This window comes from Lampetra fluviatilis, chromosome 15 (genome assembly GCF_964198595.1).
Source record: "Lampetra fluviatilis chromosome 15, kcLamFluv1.1, whole genome shotgun sequence".
Lineage (NCBI taxonomy): Eukaryota > Metazoa > Chordata > Hyperoartia > Petromyzontiformes > Petromyzontidae > Lampetra > Lampetra fluviatilis.
In genome coordinates, this window is record NC_136289.1 from 893,706 (window position 1) to 911,625 (window position 17,920).

At 52.8% G+C, this 17,920-nt stretch overlaps 1 protein-coding gene across 2 annotated transcripts in view; it reads left to right on the forward strand.

Annotated features, from left to right (window-relative positions):
- Positions 1 to 1,136: 1,136 nt before the first annotated feature.
- Positions 1,137 to 17,920, forward strand: part of LOC144936090 (copper-transporting ATPase 1-like) — a 43,731-nt gene continuing 26,947 nt past the window's right edge. Inside the window, exons 1-4 of one of the 2 annotated variants that reach the window (XM_078862930.1) lie at positions 1,137 to 1,262; positions 1,718 to 1,910; positions 2,448 to 2,609; positions 15,609 to 16,863. In XM_078862930.1, coding sequence (XP_078719056.1) covers positions 2,457 to 2,609; positions 15,609 to 16,863 — 1,408 coding nt within the window. In that variant the 5' untranslated portion in view covers positions 1,137 to 1,262; positions 1,718 to 1,910; positions 2,448 to 2,456. Of the gene's footprint in view, positions 1,263 to 1,717; positions 1,911 to 1,968; positions 2,042 to 2,447; positions 2,610 to 15,608; positions 16,864 to 17,920 lie in introns of those variants that run through there. The other variant, XM_078862932.1, reaches the window with a different exon arrangement.

Below are 17,920 nucleotides of genomic sequence, written 5' to 3' on the forward strand. Positions count from 1 at the left end.
GTTGCCGCGGTCGCGTTGGGAGATTTTCTCGCGTTCGGTGGAGGCGGCGACCGCGGATGCGACGACGCAAGGTGGAGCAGCGGGCTCCCTGATGGCTGGGTTGGCGGTGGGGGCGCGGCGGTGGCTAAGAGATGTTAACTACCTCGCCTGGTATCCAAGGAGGTCGTGGGTTCAATCCCTACCCTGACGGCTGCTGTATATTTGGAGTTTGCACGTTTTCCCCGTGGTCGCGTGGATTTTTTTCTCCAGGTCCTCCGTTTTTTTCCCTCCACGTTTAGGAACACGATCGTTCGGCTGCTCTACATTGCCGCGTGATAAGCCACTTCGTTGAGCTATCATTTGTGGCCAGGTCGCATCTGATAAAGAGCTGTCTGTAGGGCTTTACCTTGTAAAATAAAAAAACGAGTCTTCGAGATGATGTTTACGGTCTCCAAGTTACTGCTCCACGGCTCTCCCATGCCGCCCATAGCCTAGTCTCAGACTCTCCGTGTTTACGTTATTTAACCTGCATGGCGAGCAGCAGATTCTCCCGTGGCAAAGTTTTCTGCTCATGAAGAGCAATGGCAGGGCACAAAACAAACGTACACATCATGAGAGTGTCATTATTACGGCGCTGTGAATGAGGTCTTAGCTGTATATTTGTTTGGCAGTATAATAAACAACCAAGATTACATAGTTTTATACAATAGAGATTTGCATTATGATTTTTTTTCTATCTACGTGGCTTTACCGAAAGACCCCAATAATTGTGATTAATGTCATCGGAGAATGGCATGCAGACCAATCGCACTGCTGCATGTATTTTAAACATTTGGCTTGGGTTGACTTTGAATTTAGAGCGATTTCTTAATTCCCTGAGCCTGCTAGCTCGTTGGGACGTGACCACAGCCCATGGCTTTGTGATCATAGACCCCTGCGTACATCCGTTACAGATGTACACACGTACGAAGTGGACGTGCCCAGTAACACAAGCACGCGCCTCGTGGAGAGTACAGTCTGTTCTACAAACAGTCTGTTCTATAACGCTGCGTATTGTTTTCACAACGTGAATTAGATATAAGGCAATGAACGTGTTGGGGAACACATTTTTTCGAACGCGGATGCGAATTGGATATAACGCGATTGAGTGAATGGAACTCCGTCACGCGAGTCGGACTAAGCGGCCGTTACGGCTGCCTCGGCGTAGCATCGCACAAGGCAGTGGGATGCTGCTGGATGATTCTAGATGCCACATACGCGCCCTCAGGCTTTGTTCAGCCCGCGTAGGCATCTCACGTGTTACCGCGGACTGTGCTTTACCCCCTATGTTATATATTATTATGACGGAATCTTTACATAACGCGGTGTTCTTCTGGAACGTAACAACCACCGCGTTATAGGAGAAGAGACTGCGAGTGCAGGGCAACTTCTGACGTTACCCGCAGTGTGCTCTGTGCTACAGCATCACGATCGTATGATTCCTGCTGTAGATTCAAGCTGGCTACTGTCGTGCTTATGAATGGACTCTGCCGAGTTGTGTTATGAAATTGTGGTAAATGAGGTTATGCTAATCGGCATAATGAACCAAGAGGGGGAATTCATTGACTTAAAGAAAGAGCAGCAGTTGGCAACGATGGCAGAATGCTGCGTGAAATCCAGGCCCCCACCAGCATGAGTTTGCAGTTTTCCATACGGGACACTGCTCTTGAAAATCTGTTTTTTCCGTTTTTTCTGGCAGCTTTGTGGATCCATTCATCGAGGTCGGCGCGGAGCCCTGCGGTGGGAGGAGGAGGAGCAGCAGCAGCAGGGGTCGGAGTGCGTGGAGCGGGAGGGGGTCGTGCGCTGCCCACACAACACCCACGGGGAGAGTTCACGTTGGTCCATCAGTGGTGGCGCATCTTCGCCGCCACCGGCACGGCTAGCTGACGGAGGTGTGTGTGTTGCGGAGGTTATGGTTGATCCAGGTTGATTTTTGACAGCGCTAATAGTTGGTAAATGATTACTGATTTTTATTAGGCGTTAGTTGAATAGCTGTTTTGCTTCTCCACTCGCGTAGCCATCGGTCAGTAATGTCCATTTGTCGGTGCTGGATCCTATCGATGTGTTTGTTTTTCGCTGACTCTCTCCAACTGTACACATTGTGAGTCGATCGATAGAAACGTGGATGGTTGAAAATCTGCGTACGGGCGTACTGAATGCTGTGACTCCCTCTTAACTTGTATTTAAGAGCTTGTTTCTTGGAATTTTGCCTCACTTGATACAGTAAATTTAGCTGTGACGGTCCCACCTGATGCCTCCGAAACGTCGTGATTTATTTTATTTCTATTATTTCTATTATTTTTATTGTTATTATTTATTTTTACCTACGTGACTTTACCGAAAAAACCGAAGAGAATGCTGCGACTGTTTGAGAACTCTCCGGCTCGCCGATATCATCTGGAGTTTTTTTGTCACGTGTACGTTTACAGCGATCGCCCATGGTCCCCCGCAACTGTGCTTGCACACCGTACGAGATGGCTGGAGGAGAAGCTTGGTGTGTGACCCTGGCCGTGGATGGCATGACCTGCGACGCCTGTGTCAAGAGCATTGAGGAGCAGCTTTCCCAACTCCCAGGAGTTTACGATATTAAGGTAAGCCAGCTGTCGCGGTGGCCTCTGTGCGTAGAGAGGCAACATAGATATTATTGATTTGAAGCTTTCGTGACTGCAGGAAAGCACCTGATGACGGACGCTTGTGTTGCGCCCGAAATGTCGTGATTTATTTTATTTTATACCTACGTGACTTTACCGAAAGAACCAAAGAGTATAGATATTATTTTAACATTAAAAAAATATATATTTGCGGTCTTTTTTTCCACATGTCATGAAATGGAAATTTCATTTGTAAAGCTCGCACCATGTGTGAGAGCGGCTACAGGAGAGAGATTCGACAAGACTCTGGAACAATCTTTCCAGTGGCATTTTTATCCTTTGCACAGGAGGGTTAGGGTTAGGGTTAGGCCACTTTTCCACACACTCCGTTAAGGAATAGCCGCTTCAGCCAAATCGATACGTTTACATTTTCAGTCCAGGAATCGAGTTAAAACGCACGTTGATTCCATGCACGGATCCCTCCCGTGTGGCCCCGCTGGCCCGGCATGTGCTCGCTCCATCCATGGCCCCGTTGTGCGTGGGTAAGGGCAACTCGCCTGGCACGCCGCCCCCACCCCTCCCGGCCTTGCTGAGCAACTGCTCAGGTCGTTTTTATTTTGCCGACTGTTTAAATCGCCGCGGTGGCCAGGAGATGTTAACTACCTCACCTGGTATACAGGAAGTCGTGGATTCGATTCCAACCCTGATGCCTGCTGTATATACGGAATTTGTGTGTCTCTCCCTGTGGTCGCGTGGATTTTTATCCGGGTCGTCCGGTTTTTCCCTCCACATTTTAGAAACATGCGTTTAGAGTACTTGGCTGCTATGAGTTTCCACGTGATAAGCCGCTTCGTTGAGCTGTCATTTGTGGTAGCCAGGTCGCTTCTGCAAAAAGAGCTATATAGCTCAGTGGGCCTTACCTGGTAAAATGAAAATAGTGTTTAATATCGATCCATGTAGCTCCTCGACAGTGTTGTGCATGATTGCGAGGGTGGGAGGGTTGCCGGGTGTGGCAGTGCCTCAGTCCTAATTCCGGTGTCTTTGAGGCTGATTCTGTGGAGCACACAGCGACGAGTAATCGCCCAGAAAAATGAATAAATAACCAATTATTTATCCGGGAATCCCTCTTGAGGCTCAACACCTTTCTAGGAGGGATCTGCCTTTGTGATATTTGATAGGTGTTGTAGCGTTTCACCAACGCCTCGGGAATTCACGTTGGGCATTGTTTCATGGATGAGAAGAAAAAAGTAAATTTTATTTGAGGCATTTTTTTTTTGCGTTTAAAAATCCGCATTTTAAAAATAAATGTGCAAGCCTAGCGCTTACGTCGGTAGACTTGGCCAAGTGTGCACGGTGATGCGTCATGTGGCAGGGAATCTGTTTATCCGTGAAGATTCCCATTGACATGCCACCAGACAGACCTAGCCCGCCACTAACTGCATAGGGTGGTAATTAATGGCCCGGTGTAAACGACATGGCCTATGGGCCCTTGGCCACGAGCTCTCACCAACAACAGCTGGCAAAGCACTGACGGGTGAGCTGTGAATCGCTCCCTGTAATGAGTAATGTAAGTTGTACCTTGAAGTAGGAGTTTTTATTGTCTATGGAGGACTTCACTGAAACGTTTCACTGCCCATTGAACAGCCACAGCCTTTGGTTTACAGTCCACTCGAGGTTGTTTTTGCACTCGCACAAGCCCATTGACTAGACGGGGGGCCTCTTCCCGCGCAGCGTGAGGTGTTGGGGTTTGTTTGATCATACTTCACGACGTTCAGTGCGGATTTGTCCAAAGTAAGGGGCATATACGTGGGAGCGTGTGGAGTACATGACAGCAACATGTTTTGCCGTGCTGCCCTCTGCTGCTGCCCACTTCGTAGCCACGCAGCAGCCTGTAGCACCTGCTGTACATGCTGGTTGCCCCCTTAAAGCACTTACCAGGATCATACTTGCTTAGTTTCTGGGATTTGATGAGATCGGATGCATTCCGAGTGACTTGGTTCAAGGAAACTTGCACCATCCTGTCCTGGCAGGTATGGTGCAACTGGATATACCGCATGCTTCGATGCAGAACGGCACGTGCTCTGCATCCGCATGGCATTTGATTCGCACTGTTGGCTTCGTACGGCGCGAAGGAAGTTCCACTCCTCCTGTCCGCGATCAAAACCCAGAACTACGTTGTTGTTGGATCGTCAGAAATTCCACGTTTAGGCCCCATTTTCAGATGTTCCGGGTGAGGTTTGCGATTGTTCCGATCGAGAGGATCCATGGGTAGCCTCCTCCACGCAGATGTGGGTTGCCGAAGTTTCACTTAAATGTTCCATTTTGTGGACAGCTACTCCGGTATTTACAACGCATCCCGTAACAATAGGAACGTGAAATGTAGACAAATGGCTCCGAGCGACCAACAGAGGTGGGCACTGCCACTGACTGCCCAAGCTCAACTTGTGATTGATATGAATGCTGAACGTACGTCAGCCGTGTTGTGCGTCGCTATGGATCTAAGTATATTACTGTAATGAATCCAGTCACGTCATTCCCCTTCCTGTTCTGTCAAACCCCCACTGACCGGCGTGGTGAAGTCTGGTCAAGAAAACCCCCACGATTGACGCGGCATGGGGAGGCCTTCATCCGGCAGCGGATTGACAGAGTGCTGTCAATTATAACTATTACAGCACGTGAGCAAAATCCGGGCATCCCTCGCATGACGAGAAACATGCGTTCCTGGAATAGAGCGTGCAAGTCGAATTGCGCTGCATGAAGCCTATTATCCCACAGACATTGTACATGTTGGGGAAGGGGGTGTGTTACAGAATCAAAATTAAGTATCATTACATTTTTTTAACCCTGGATTTCCAAAATGCGTATAAATGTAAAACGTAATAATATTATTAATATTACAAAAAATTGCTGAAATAGGAGTTAAGAACGAATAATGACAATTAAGATTAAAAAGATTACTACTTGGAAACATTAGTTAATGAGGATGAACTTCAGGGCTTCCACTCAAATCTAAGGGTGGCTACGCCCAGCCCATGATACTGGGCGCTGCCATGATGCGGTGACGCCATCATTTTGGGATTCTAGTTGGTTAACCTGCCAAATATTTTATGTAACTTTAATTTTTGTCATTCAAAGAATTGTTTGGGAAAACGATAATGTTTCTTTTTTCTTGAGCGCGTAACTGTGAAACGCATTGCTAAAGTGTGTCCCTAAAAGATGAGTTGCGTCACTGCGAATTCACGCTATTGGGGGGCATCCCTCGCATTACGAGAGGGATGCCTGGATTCACGTTTGTGAAATTATAAACGCATGGCTGCTGTCGTTTGTCAGCAAGGCGAGCAGGCGGTATTGAGTTAGCAGAGCCGAGTTTCTCATCAACAGTCCAACGTATTTGTTTTAACCCTCTCACCACGCCAAAGTGATTTGTTTGGACGGTTTATTGTAAAAGCCTTGTGCGTTGTCGCGTCGTTCCTGACATTGAAATAGCAACCATCCCGGCGCAGCTAGTGGCGTGGCTGTGACATTTGGTTTGTGTCCACCTCATCTTGGTCACAGCGCTGCGGTCATTGCCGACTCGGGACGCACGATGTCCGCGTCGGCGTCGTCGGCCCGGGCGAGCCGAGCTCGTGCCGCAGCCGTCGCCGCTTCCCGCCGCGAGCCGCCACCGCCGCGCGTTCTGCGTGCGTCCGCGTGGACCATCGCGTGGTGGTGTGCGCGCACGCGCACGTCCGTGTGTGCGCGTATGTGTGTACGCATGTTTACTCACGCATGTGTGTACGCACGTTTACTGCACGCGCGTGCGATGTGTGAACGTTGCCACCGGGGTATACAAAGGCGGCCGGGAGTCATGTTGGCTATCCGCTGACTCGTGCGCCGTGCCGGCCTTCATAGGTGCTCGCTAACAGCACTTGCTCCAACAGTCAGTGAAAGGCTATACGGGGGATCGTTGTCTTTGTTTTTCACGTACGTGTAATGCGGGTGTGTCTGCAAGTGGGGAGTGGTGGTTCAGTGGTGCCACAATCATGCAGTCTCGACCACAGGAAACACCAGTGGTAATTGAAATATGAACCTGGTCTGGACTTCGCCTGAGTTTGCTCGGCCCAAATGCGTGTCAGCGAAGTGATGTTGTTGTAGATCGGTGGTGGTTGGCGCACTGCTCTGTGACACCTGCGATGTTGGTTCGTGGCGGTGGCTAGCATCGATAGCGAGTGATATCTGACCTGATGATGGGCTCGCCCCCCCCCCTTTCCCCTTTCATCATCTCCCACTAACCAGTGAAGTATGGTCGACCAACCTCCATGACTGACACGGCGTGGGGGAGGCTTTCATCCAGCAGTGGGTTGAGAGAGAATCGTACATCATGAAGTGACGTACCCAGGCTGAGTGCGAAGTTGCGTATGTGTACTCTTTGTGTCTTTCGGTAAATTCACATAGATAAAATAATAATAATATAATCACGACGTATCGATCGCAACGCAAGCAATCGTCTTCAGGTGAAAATATACAGCAGGCGGACTGCTGAGGCAGGAAGAAATGTAGCGAGAGAGCTACTGCAGCCAAAGGTTATACAGATAGTCCCCGAGTAACGATTGTCTGACTTACGATATTTCGATCTGGCGATAGCGATACAACAAAATTGTCAAATATTTAAAATTTCGCACGGCAGGCAAACGCAGCAGCGTACGAATCTTGGTGAGTACAGTACAATATAATACGTTACGATACGTTCAATGCATGTTAAAAGTTTTTTTTTTATAGCAGATAGGATTGTTTCCTGAAAAAAACTTTCTATTAAATTGCAGTTCATATAGGTAGGCTAAGAATTTACCTTTTTTTTACTTTACATTTTACTGTGCAATACCGTATTGTAATTAATAAATACATACAGTATATAGTTTATACAGTACGGTACTGTAAATTGCTCTGTTTTGCTAAATTATCACCATTCTTTAAGACTCCTGGGTAGGCTAGGCCATCTTCGACTTATGATATTTTGACTTACGATGGGATCGTCGTAACGCATCTCCATCGTAAGTAGAGGACGACCTGTATAGGTTTGAGATGGGTACAACCCCAAGGGTAAGTGGGCGGGGCTGGAGATGGAATTTGCAAGTAAATGTAAGATCGCAGGGCTAGGTATGCCTCGGCTATTGTGTTGCTAGATATTAGCATACAGCAGCAGATGTGAGTGTAAATGCGATCGGTGTTACCTTGGTGACGTGGCATCTCTTCAGAGAAGTGAGCGACTCGATCTAGAGAGCCCTCTTGTCTCGGAGTCTGTTCACATATCTACTGGTTATGTGGAAACCCTCCCCGTAGAGGCGGTTCAATCTTGACTTCAAGCTTTCGTGACTGCAGGGATTCATAAAGTCACGAAAGACCCAAAGAGTATGAATTCCTGCAAGATGTAATTGTGTATGTGTGTATGTATGTTGAACTTCTTTCGAACCGACACTCACATGCTGTGGGTCAATGAGGAACGGCGGGGTGGTGGGTGAGAGGGTGGAGAGGCGGAAGAGTGGCATAGTGGGCAAGAGGTGAGATGATGGATGAGTGGGAGGAGAAGGGAGGATGGTAAAGAGTCGATGATCACAAGCAATTGTTCAACCTCGCTTGGAGCAATGTGCCGCACCTCTGATAAAAAAAAAAACCTGTATTGGTGGACTTTTTCACAAATCTGGCTGTCGCCTGATGAAGCTAGTTGTAATTTACTGGTGAAATGTCGTACTCAGATTGTAAATGTTGTGGCTTGGCTCTCCAACATACCGGTGTGCTGTACTAGTGTAGAGGTGTAATTGTGTATGGGCACGGATGGCTAACAAACACAAGGGGGTGTGGTTAGGGCCGTACACAGAGGAGGTGCTCACACCGACGTCCGCACCTGCATCCCCCACGGGCCCCTCCCGGGGGCCGAGTACTATAAAAGGTGGTGAGCCGGAGGGCTCGAGGTCGGGTATTAGCTTAAACCAGCGAAGACTGAAGACCAGCTAGAATAGGCCCCGGAGCTCCCCTGGCTCGCTGTCCTTGTCAGGGCCGACCAGGGCGAGCCGGTGGCGTGGCCCCGAGAGCCCAGACTGACGTTCTTATAAGAGCCGGTCTGGAGACTCAGGGTGCCGGGATCTCAGCTTGACCAGGGCTGGGATAGGTAGCCTCCCCTAGCTCCGTAGTGGAGGACTCGGGCGTAGGTTAGCGGGGTTAGATGTTGTGTCTCCCTGTTAGACGAGTGAAGGGGACGATACCCCTTTAAGTACTGTGTGTACCCGTTACTGTGCACAAGTTGGTGTTAATAAATAAGTGTGCCTCCGACCCCGTCGTCAAAGCCTCCTGAATACTTACTACATCTGGTGTCAGAAGTGAACGTTCAACGATGGACACACGAGTGACGACACGTACCAGGGAGTCGGAGATGGAGGACACCTCGGCCGAATCGCCACCAGAGATGGCCGAGGTCGGATCGGAGCAGCCGGGGCCGAGTACACCCGCGCTGCTACGACAGGAAGGGGGGGATGCGTCGGCCGAGGGACTTCGGCTGGCTCACTCCCGCCTGGCGGAGCTGCTCTACGCTGCGGCCGCCACGTTGGAGGAGATCACGCGGCTGGGGGCTGGAGGGGCTGCGCGGGACGACGACGGCAGCCGACGCGCGGCGACATTTCCCGCCACCCCGACGCGGCTCGCGGTTAAATTTCCCGCCATCACTACAGTGCGAGCAGAGGGCGGGGCCGGCCCGTGTCAGGTGACTGCTGAGGGCCAAGCACAAGCCGTGACATCATCAACACCGGCCAGCGCGTCAACAACGGAGCGACCGGCAATGCCATGCTCGCAGCCCGCCCACACTGTAACGTCTGCTGGGAACGACGGAGCGCAATCCACAGCCACGGACGTCGCGTTACAGCAGCGACTGCCGCCTCTCAAAGAATTTGTGGGCGCGGACGGGGACTGAGGCGGCTTCAAAAGACAGTTCATCGCTCATCAGGAGATGGCGAACTGGACGGACGCCGAAGCACTACGCGCGCTGCCGGCGATGCTGGACAACGACGCCCTGGCTACTCTCACCTCGGCGCCTAAGGAAAAGCGCGCCACGCTGCACTTGGCGCTGCAGCTGCTGTCAGCTGTCTACGGCCCGCCTTCGGACTGCAGGCAGCTATTCCACGATCGTCATCGGGGCGCCAACGAATCGCCTCTGGCCTTCCGGACGGCTCTCCTGGCCCTGGCGAAGGCAGCTTTCCCGCGGATGGACGAGGAGGGAGTGGACGCTATGGTGGCTGAAAAGCTGCTGCTACTCGCGGACGAGCTGGACGTCGCCGTCTTGGCTCAAGACGACGCAGAGATGTCGTCCTTGCTGGTCGCGCGCCACATCCACGGGGGCTTGCGGTCCCTGCGTCGCAAGGCCGCCAAGGGGGTGGCCGGCCATGCCATGGCGGCCACCACCCTCCCATCGGAGGAGGTCTGCGGGGTGGAGCGGCGGGGGGAATGGAGATTGGCGGCACCACAGGCTCGGAACGGACCGAGCCGCCAGGAGCAGCCCAGGCCATCTGGGGCGCTCACACGCTGCTACAACTGTGGCCTTCAAGGCCACGTTGCTTCAGGATGCCGGGCTCCCCGTCAGCGCGGGGCGACACCTCGTCAGGACGCCGCGCCGTCTCCACCCAAGCTCCAGCAGAGAAATACGGCGAGTCGTGGCACCTCGCACGTTTGGCCCATGCACACATCCGACACACACTCACGCGCTCAACCGAACAGGGCTCGCAAATCGACGCCCGTTGCGTCCGATTGTTCTGAAATGCGGCGAGCGCTCCAACTGGGTCAGTGGTCGGAGCTCGCCCATCGTGTCGTTGCAGCGTCGGTGGGATCGTCGGTCGTGGTCGGTCATATTGATGGGGTAGAGGTGCGGATTTTAATTGACACAGGAGCGTCGGCGACCATTATATCTGATTTGATTTATAACATTCTTCCCGTTCATAGTCGTCCCTTGCTCCCCGTTGACGTGCCATGCTATGCTGCTAACGGAGGCTCGCTAGGCATCATTGGGCAAATCCGCGCCAAAATTTGCATTGGAGAGATTAAATTATCCGGCCCTGTTTTGGTTTCCTCCTCACTGGCGGTTCCGTGCCTGTTGGGGACTGATTTCTTGGCCAAAATGCCCATTCGTATCTTGATCGACCAGGGGTGCATCGAGCTCCCGTCGGGCCGACGTGTAACGTTTTTGTCTTCCCCCCCCATGGAGCGTCGGGCGTTTGCAACCGTGCAGGCGCTCGTGGCAAAAACTGTGCGCGTACCCCCGGGGGCTCAGATGCTCGTCCCTCTTAGGTTGCGTCGGCCGTTTGCTGAGGGGGTTGCGGATCGGGGGGTCTTGTTGGGACCATCTCGGGCCGGGGTCAATGGCCCCGATTTGCTAGCGGCTCAGACCATGGTGAAAGGGGATGGGGACCCCTTCATTGTAGTCCTTAATGTAGGATCGCGAACGGCCGTGGTTCCTCAAGGGACCGTGCTTGCACACGCAACGCCGGCACCCTATGAGGAACCACTCGTGGGTCAGGTAACCACCGATCCTCCGTCGCGACCGCATTCGGACTGTGATGACGGATGGCTGGATGCGCTTTGCGCGGGATCAGTGGACCTGTCCGACTCGCAGCGTGCGCAGCTGCGAGTTCTCCTGAAAGAATTTGCCGACGTTTTTAGCCAACACAAATTTGATATTGGTTGTACTAAATTGCTGCGACACCATATTGACACGGGTGACAGCGCGCCAATCCGCCAAAATCCCTTTCGGCTGAGTCCCGCCGAAAAGGATCATGTCAAATCGGCCGTTGATGACATGCTAGCCGCCGATATCATTTCCCCTTCCAACAGCCCGTGGGGCGCGCCGATCGTTTTGGTGAAAAAACACGACGGCTCACTGCGGTTTTGTCGACTTTCGGCGATTGAACAAAATTTCTGTGGCAGATGCGTACCCGCTTCCTCGAATGGATGAGTCGCTCGATGCCTTGGTGGGGGCGCGATTCTTTTCCACCCTGGATTTACTTTCTGGATTCTGGCAGCTTCCTCTGGATGACGAATCCAAACCTAAGACTGCTTTCCGTACACCGCAAGGCCTCTTCCAATTTAACCGCTTGCCGATGGGCTTACATTCTGCGCCAGCAACTTTTCAGCGGTTAATGGAACTGGTCTTGGCGGGCTTGCAATGGGATTCGTGTTTAATTTACTTGGACGATGTCATCGTCTTTAGCAAATCATTCGAGGAACACCTCCAGAGGTTGCGTGCTGTTTTTCTCAAAATGCGGGCTGCCAATTTGAAATTTAAACCGCAGAAGTGCCATTTGCTCCGCGAATTGGTGCGGTATTTGGGTCATATTGTTGGACGCTCGGGGATATCCACTGATCCCGCCAAAACGGAATGCGTCAGCTCCTGGCCAACTCCCACCTCGGTGGGAGAGGTCAGGAGTTTCATTGGGTTCGCGTCGTACTACCGACGGTTTGTGGCTGACTTCGCTACGATCGCGAAACCATTGCATGCCTTGACGTCCAAGGGAGTCAGGTTTCATTGGGGGCCGGAGGAGGAGGCTGCTTTTCGTGCCCTCCGGAATGCCCTGGTGGGGGCTCCGCCGTTGAATTACCCCGATTTCTCACAACCCTTCTTGCTCGATACAGACGCAAGTAACACGGGCATTGGGGGCGTGCTGTCCCAGCTCATTGGTGGCGTAGAGCATGTGGTGGCTTACGGTAGTCGGGTACTGTCTCCGGCGGAACAACGGTACTGCGTTACCCGTCGGGAATTATTGGCAATTGTTTATTTCGTTCAGCAGTACCGCCCGTATCTGTACGGTCGACGTTTCACCGTCCGTACAGATCATGCGGCTCTGCAGTACGCCCTGCGGGTTCAACAACCATCGGGGCAGTTGTCTCGATGGTTGGAGATTCTCCAAGACTACGACTTTGTCACCACATATCGTAAGGGCGTCCACCACACGAACGCTGACGCCCTGTCACGGTTGCCACCCACTTCGGAGTGCGCTTGCCTCTTGGGTTCGGGGCGTTGTAGGCCCCCGAACGTGACCACCGATTCGGTCCTCGTGGCCGCCGCCGATGCGTCTTCGGCTTCGGGTCCTATCGAGCAAGAAGGGAGGGAATCGTTGCTGGGGTTGTCGGTTGCGGAGTGGGGACGCCTCCAAATGGAGGACACCTCCCTCCTCGCTCTGCGCCGTCGCACCGGGGGGGTTGGTCAGGGGGTGGCGAACGTTGACTCGTGGGGGTTGTTCCAGGGGCTTTTAATGCACTGGGACGGAAAATCCCGCCGCCAACGGCTCGTGCTGCCTGCAGCATTGAGGGGTAAGGTGGTATGGGCTGCGCATGAGCGGCTCCTGCACTTGGGGGTTCACAAGACCTTTGCCATGCTCCAGCTCGATTTCTTCTGGCCGGGCATGGCAAAGGACGTGGGGGATCTCCTGGGGTCGTGCACGCAATGCGCGCAGCGGAAGCCACCAGCGAGGGGGTCCAACCCTCCGCTGCAGTCCATTAAGGTTTCCCGGGTTAACGAGCTCGTTGCTCTGGATATTCTCGGGCCATTTCCCGCTACACCCAGGGGAAATAGGTATTTATTGACAGGGGTCGAATACTTCACGAGATGGCCCATGGCCTGGCCCGGCCACTGGCCAACCAGTCGGCAGCAGCCATCGCGGAGGCCTTTGTCCAGGGCTATGTCCTCGACAAGGGTGCTCCGGAACGGCTGCTGACTGACCAGGGTAAGAATTTTTCGGGGAAACTCCTCCGCGAGGTGTGCGACCTCTTGGGTACGGAGAAAATTCGGACCTCCCCGTATCACCCACAAACTGACGGGATGGTGGAACGGCTGCATCGGACTATCACGTCCATGCTGTCCCAGCAGGTATCGGAATCCCAGACAGATTGGGACCTTCGCATTGCCGGTGTGTTACAAGCCTACAGGATGGCTCCCCATGCGGCCACCGGATTTTCCCCTTTCTTTTTAATGTATGGCCGCGAGGCTAACCCCCCTGTGACGACCCAGCTGAAGCTCTCGGCGCCTCAGGCGAAGTCTACATTGTCCGAACACGTTAAATTTAACATCGGCAAATTATCTGAGGCGCGGGAAGCGGCCGTGCAAAATTCTGACCTCCGCCAGAAGGCGAACGAGAGGCTTAGGCTGGGGCGGGTACATGTGTTCAAATGGAAACCGGGGGACAGGGCATGGTTGCACTGTCCCCAGGTGCCGCTGGCGACCTCGTCAAAGTTGGTACGGCCGTGGCGGGGGCCCGTGGAGGTCGTACAGGTCTTGCGGCCGCAATGTGTATGCGTCAAATGGGGGAGGCGTCGGTGGTACGTGCACCCCTCAAGGTTGAAACCGTTCATTGCGCCGCCCCGTGGTTCGCACACACACACGCATGGCCAAACGTGTGAGGGGTCTGCCGACTCCCCGACGTCGCTGCTTTCGCCTAACCTGACATCAACTGTTCCATCTCCAGGTGCAACAGGAGTGACGGGTCCACGACCGCCAACCCCTCCCGGGGGGGTCGGGGGTCACTCGGCAGCGAAGCCAGACTCTCTCGCACCTGGACCGTCAACAACCGCCACTGAGCGTGCCGGGACGGGCCCTTGTGACGGGCCCGCCGCGAGAACGCGCGCCAAAACGCGCAGACTTTTGTGAGGTCGGCCGTTGGGGGGCCCTTGTGGACGGTGGGGGGAGGCGTCCGGAGCGCGTGTATATATGTTGGTTTTGCGGAATGGGGTATTTATTCGGGGGGGTGCGTCGGGTTATTTTTTTTCTTCCTGTTTCCTGTTGTTGTTGTTATGGTTGTCATTGTTCTTGTTAAAATTACGCGAGGCACACACGGTTTTGGGGAGGGATGCACCTTTATTCTGATTTTTTTGCAGCCGGGGACGGCTGCGAGCTGTACAGGGGGGGGGTGATGTAGAGGTGTAATTGTGTATGGGCACGGATGGCTAACAAACACAAGGGGTGTGGTTAGGGCGTACACAGAGGAGATGCTCACACCGACGTCCGCACCTGCATCCCCCACGGGCCCCTCCCGGGGGCCGAGTACTATAAAAGGTGGTGAGCCGGAGGGCTCGAGGTCGGGTATTAGCTTAAACCAGCGAAGACTGAAGACCAGCTAGAATAGGCCCCGGAGCTCCCCTGGCTCGCTGTCCTTGTCAGGGCCGACCAGGGCGAGCCGGTGGCGTGGCCCCGAGAGCCCAGACTGACGTTCTTATAAGAGCCGGTCTGGAGACTCGGGTGCCGGGATCCCAGCTTGACCAGGGCTGGGATAGGTAGCCTCCCCTAGCTCCGTAGTGGAGGACTCGGGCGTAGGTTAGCGGGGTTAGATGTTGTGTCTCCCTGTTAGACGAGTGAAGGGGACGATACCCCGTTAAGTACTGTGTGTACCCGTTACTGTGCACAAGTTGGTGTTAATAAATAAGTGTGCCTCCGACCCCGTCGTCAAAGCCTCCTGAATACTTACTACACTAGTGACAAATTGTCATGTTCTGTTTACGTGACAACCCTTACTAGTTGGCTGTGTTGGGTGGTGGCGGGTTTCACAATACATTTATATAATTACGCGATCTAACCCAAAAAAAACTCTTATGAACGAAATATTTTTTTCCGGGTAAGGCCCACTAGGCTATGTAGCTCTTTTTCAGAAACGACCTGTCGACAAATGATAGCTGAATGAAGTGGTTTATCCTATAGAAATTTATAGCAGCCAAATATTGGGGGGGGGGGGGGAAACTGGAGGACCTGGAGAAAAATCCACGTGACCACAGGGAGAGAGACATACAAACTCCAAATATACAGCAGGCGCCAAGGTAGGGGTCAAACCTACGATCTCCTGTATACCAAGCAAGGTAGTTAACATCTCGCCGCAGTGGCACCCACTAGCACGGCACGTCAACCTAAACAACGAGCTGCAGGCGGGATGCATTACCTTGGGGTTGGTTTGTTGTTGCGAGGCTCGTGAGAAGGTCTGCGTGTGCGTGCCGCGCCAGGTGTCGCTGCTCGACATGAGCGCCCGCGTGCTGTACGACGCCCGGCGCCAGGCGCCCAAGAGCCTCCTGGAGGCCGTGGAGCAGGCCGGTTTCGAGGCGTCACTAAACCTCGATGGCGACGGCTCCAGGTTCCCGGCCGACACCGAGTCCGTCGAGATCCTGGTCACCGGCGCAACGCCGTCCGCCGAGCTTCGCGGGCGCTCCCTGGCGGACCTCGCGGCCTCCCTGCGCGGCGTCACGGCGACGGACGTGGCCCGATCGCCGAGCGAAGAGGCCAAGGGCGCGCGCCGTAAGATGACCGTGACTTTTTTGCCGGAGCTCACGGGCGCCAATGCGATCTGCCAGAGAATAGAGGACTTTGGCTACCGGGCCACCCTGCAGGCCAGTCGGCGGCAGCCGGGCCTCACCACGCTGGTCGTGGCGGTTGAGGGCATGAAGCGGCAGACGTGCGCACGCCGCGTTGAGAGTGCGCTCGCCAAGCTGCCGGGGGTGGAGCACGTAGAAGCTTCTCTCGCCAGCCGGGAGGTGCGGATCGGCTATAAATCACACCTGATTAACGCCTCGGAGCTGCGGAGGCAGATCGAGGCATTGGAGTTCGCTGCGCTGTTGCCAACATCGCCATTGAAAAAGATCCAGGCCAGGGAGAAGTCACGGTTGCCTGCGGATCCGCAATCGTCTGCACCGCCTGGCGAGGTTATTGAAAGTGCCACGATAACTTTAGGTGTGGAAGGCATGCATTGCAAGTCGTGCGTCAACAACATAGAAAGTCACGTTGGAGAACTGGCGGCGGTTTACAGCATCGAGGTATCTCTGTCTGAAAGTAAAGCCGATATTCGTTACAATCCAACGCTTATAGGACCGGCTGATTTTAAACAAGCCATAGAAAGCCTCCCTCCTGGGAATTTCTCCGTTTCCTTCGGGCTGAGGAGCACAGATCTTCCCTCGCCAAATGTGTACCGAAACCTGCTCAGCAGGTGCGCCAAGGGGGCGGTGGAGGAGCCGGTGCCCGTAAGTGAAACCACGTTTTCCCTTCCGCGCGCCGACAACCCGACGGTGGTGCTGCATGTCGCCGGCATGACGTGCGACTCCTGCGTGCAAAACGTCGAAGGGGGCCTGGCCAAGCGTGCGGGAGTGAGATCCGTGAGCGTCTCCCTGGGCGACGGGACGGCCACCGTCTCCTACGACCGAGATGTGACGAGCCCCGAGATCCTACAGGGCGCCGTCGAGGACATGGGCTACGGCGCCACTCTCACCGGTAACGCCCTCCCCCCCCTCTCTCACCGGTAACGTCAACTCACTCTGTTCTTGTTGTTGTATCCTCAAATCTTGTAACTCAATTTTAACCCAGTTCCCAATGTGGTATCGACTGCAAACTTGGTATACTTATGTCATACTGATGACAATACTATATTCTATCATTAAAAATATGTGTTAATATTCTTTTTCATATGTTATGTTTCGGCTTGGGTCTCCACGACTCCACTTCCTGGAGTCGTGGAGTTCTTCCATTACTAGTAGGGTACATTTCATTAAAGCGTGTTTAAAAAAAGTTTTTTAAAATATTAATTATTTTATTTGTAAATTTTCTTCAAATTGAGAAAATTGTAACCTTTCGTTATGTCTGAGAAGAGGAAATGTGATGCACATGCAGAAAAGTACAGTGATACCTCGGTTCACGAACGCTTCTGTTCATGAACAACTCGGTTCACGAACAGAAAAGTTCATAAAAATATGCTCCGGTTCACGAACTCCGCTTCGGTTCATGAACAGGAGCCGCGGCCATTTTAATGCTATTTCCAGGCTGTCACATGGTCGTGACTTCCTGTAGGAAGATCGTGGAGAGAAGAAGAGACACATAAAGAAGTACTGTGAGTACTGTCAAGACACTTTCAGTGACTTTTTGCTTTTTGGTGTGCTTTTTAGCACATACAGTACTGTACTGTACTACTGTACTGTACAATACTGTACTTACTGTATTGTACAGTTCAGCCGTTTGAGTGCTTACTGAAGTCATCTCAAGCAAGGTTAGTGTTCTCTCTTTATACATTACTATACTGTACAGTACTAATGTGTATTGTAATTTGTTTCATATTTTTGTGCTTCAAAAACCAAAAAAAAAGGTCAGAACGGATTAACCGGATTTACATTGAACCCTATGGGAAAATGTGCCTCGGTTCACGACCAATTCGGTTCGCGACCAGAGTCAGTTCACGAATTAAGTTCGTGAACCGAGGTATCACTGTACTTACTGATTTTCAAATGTAAGTGTTTGTTTTTACTTAATACATGTTTTGTAAAAGTTATGTTAAGTT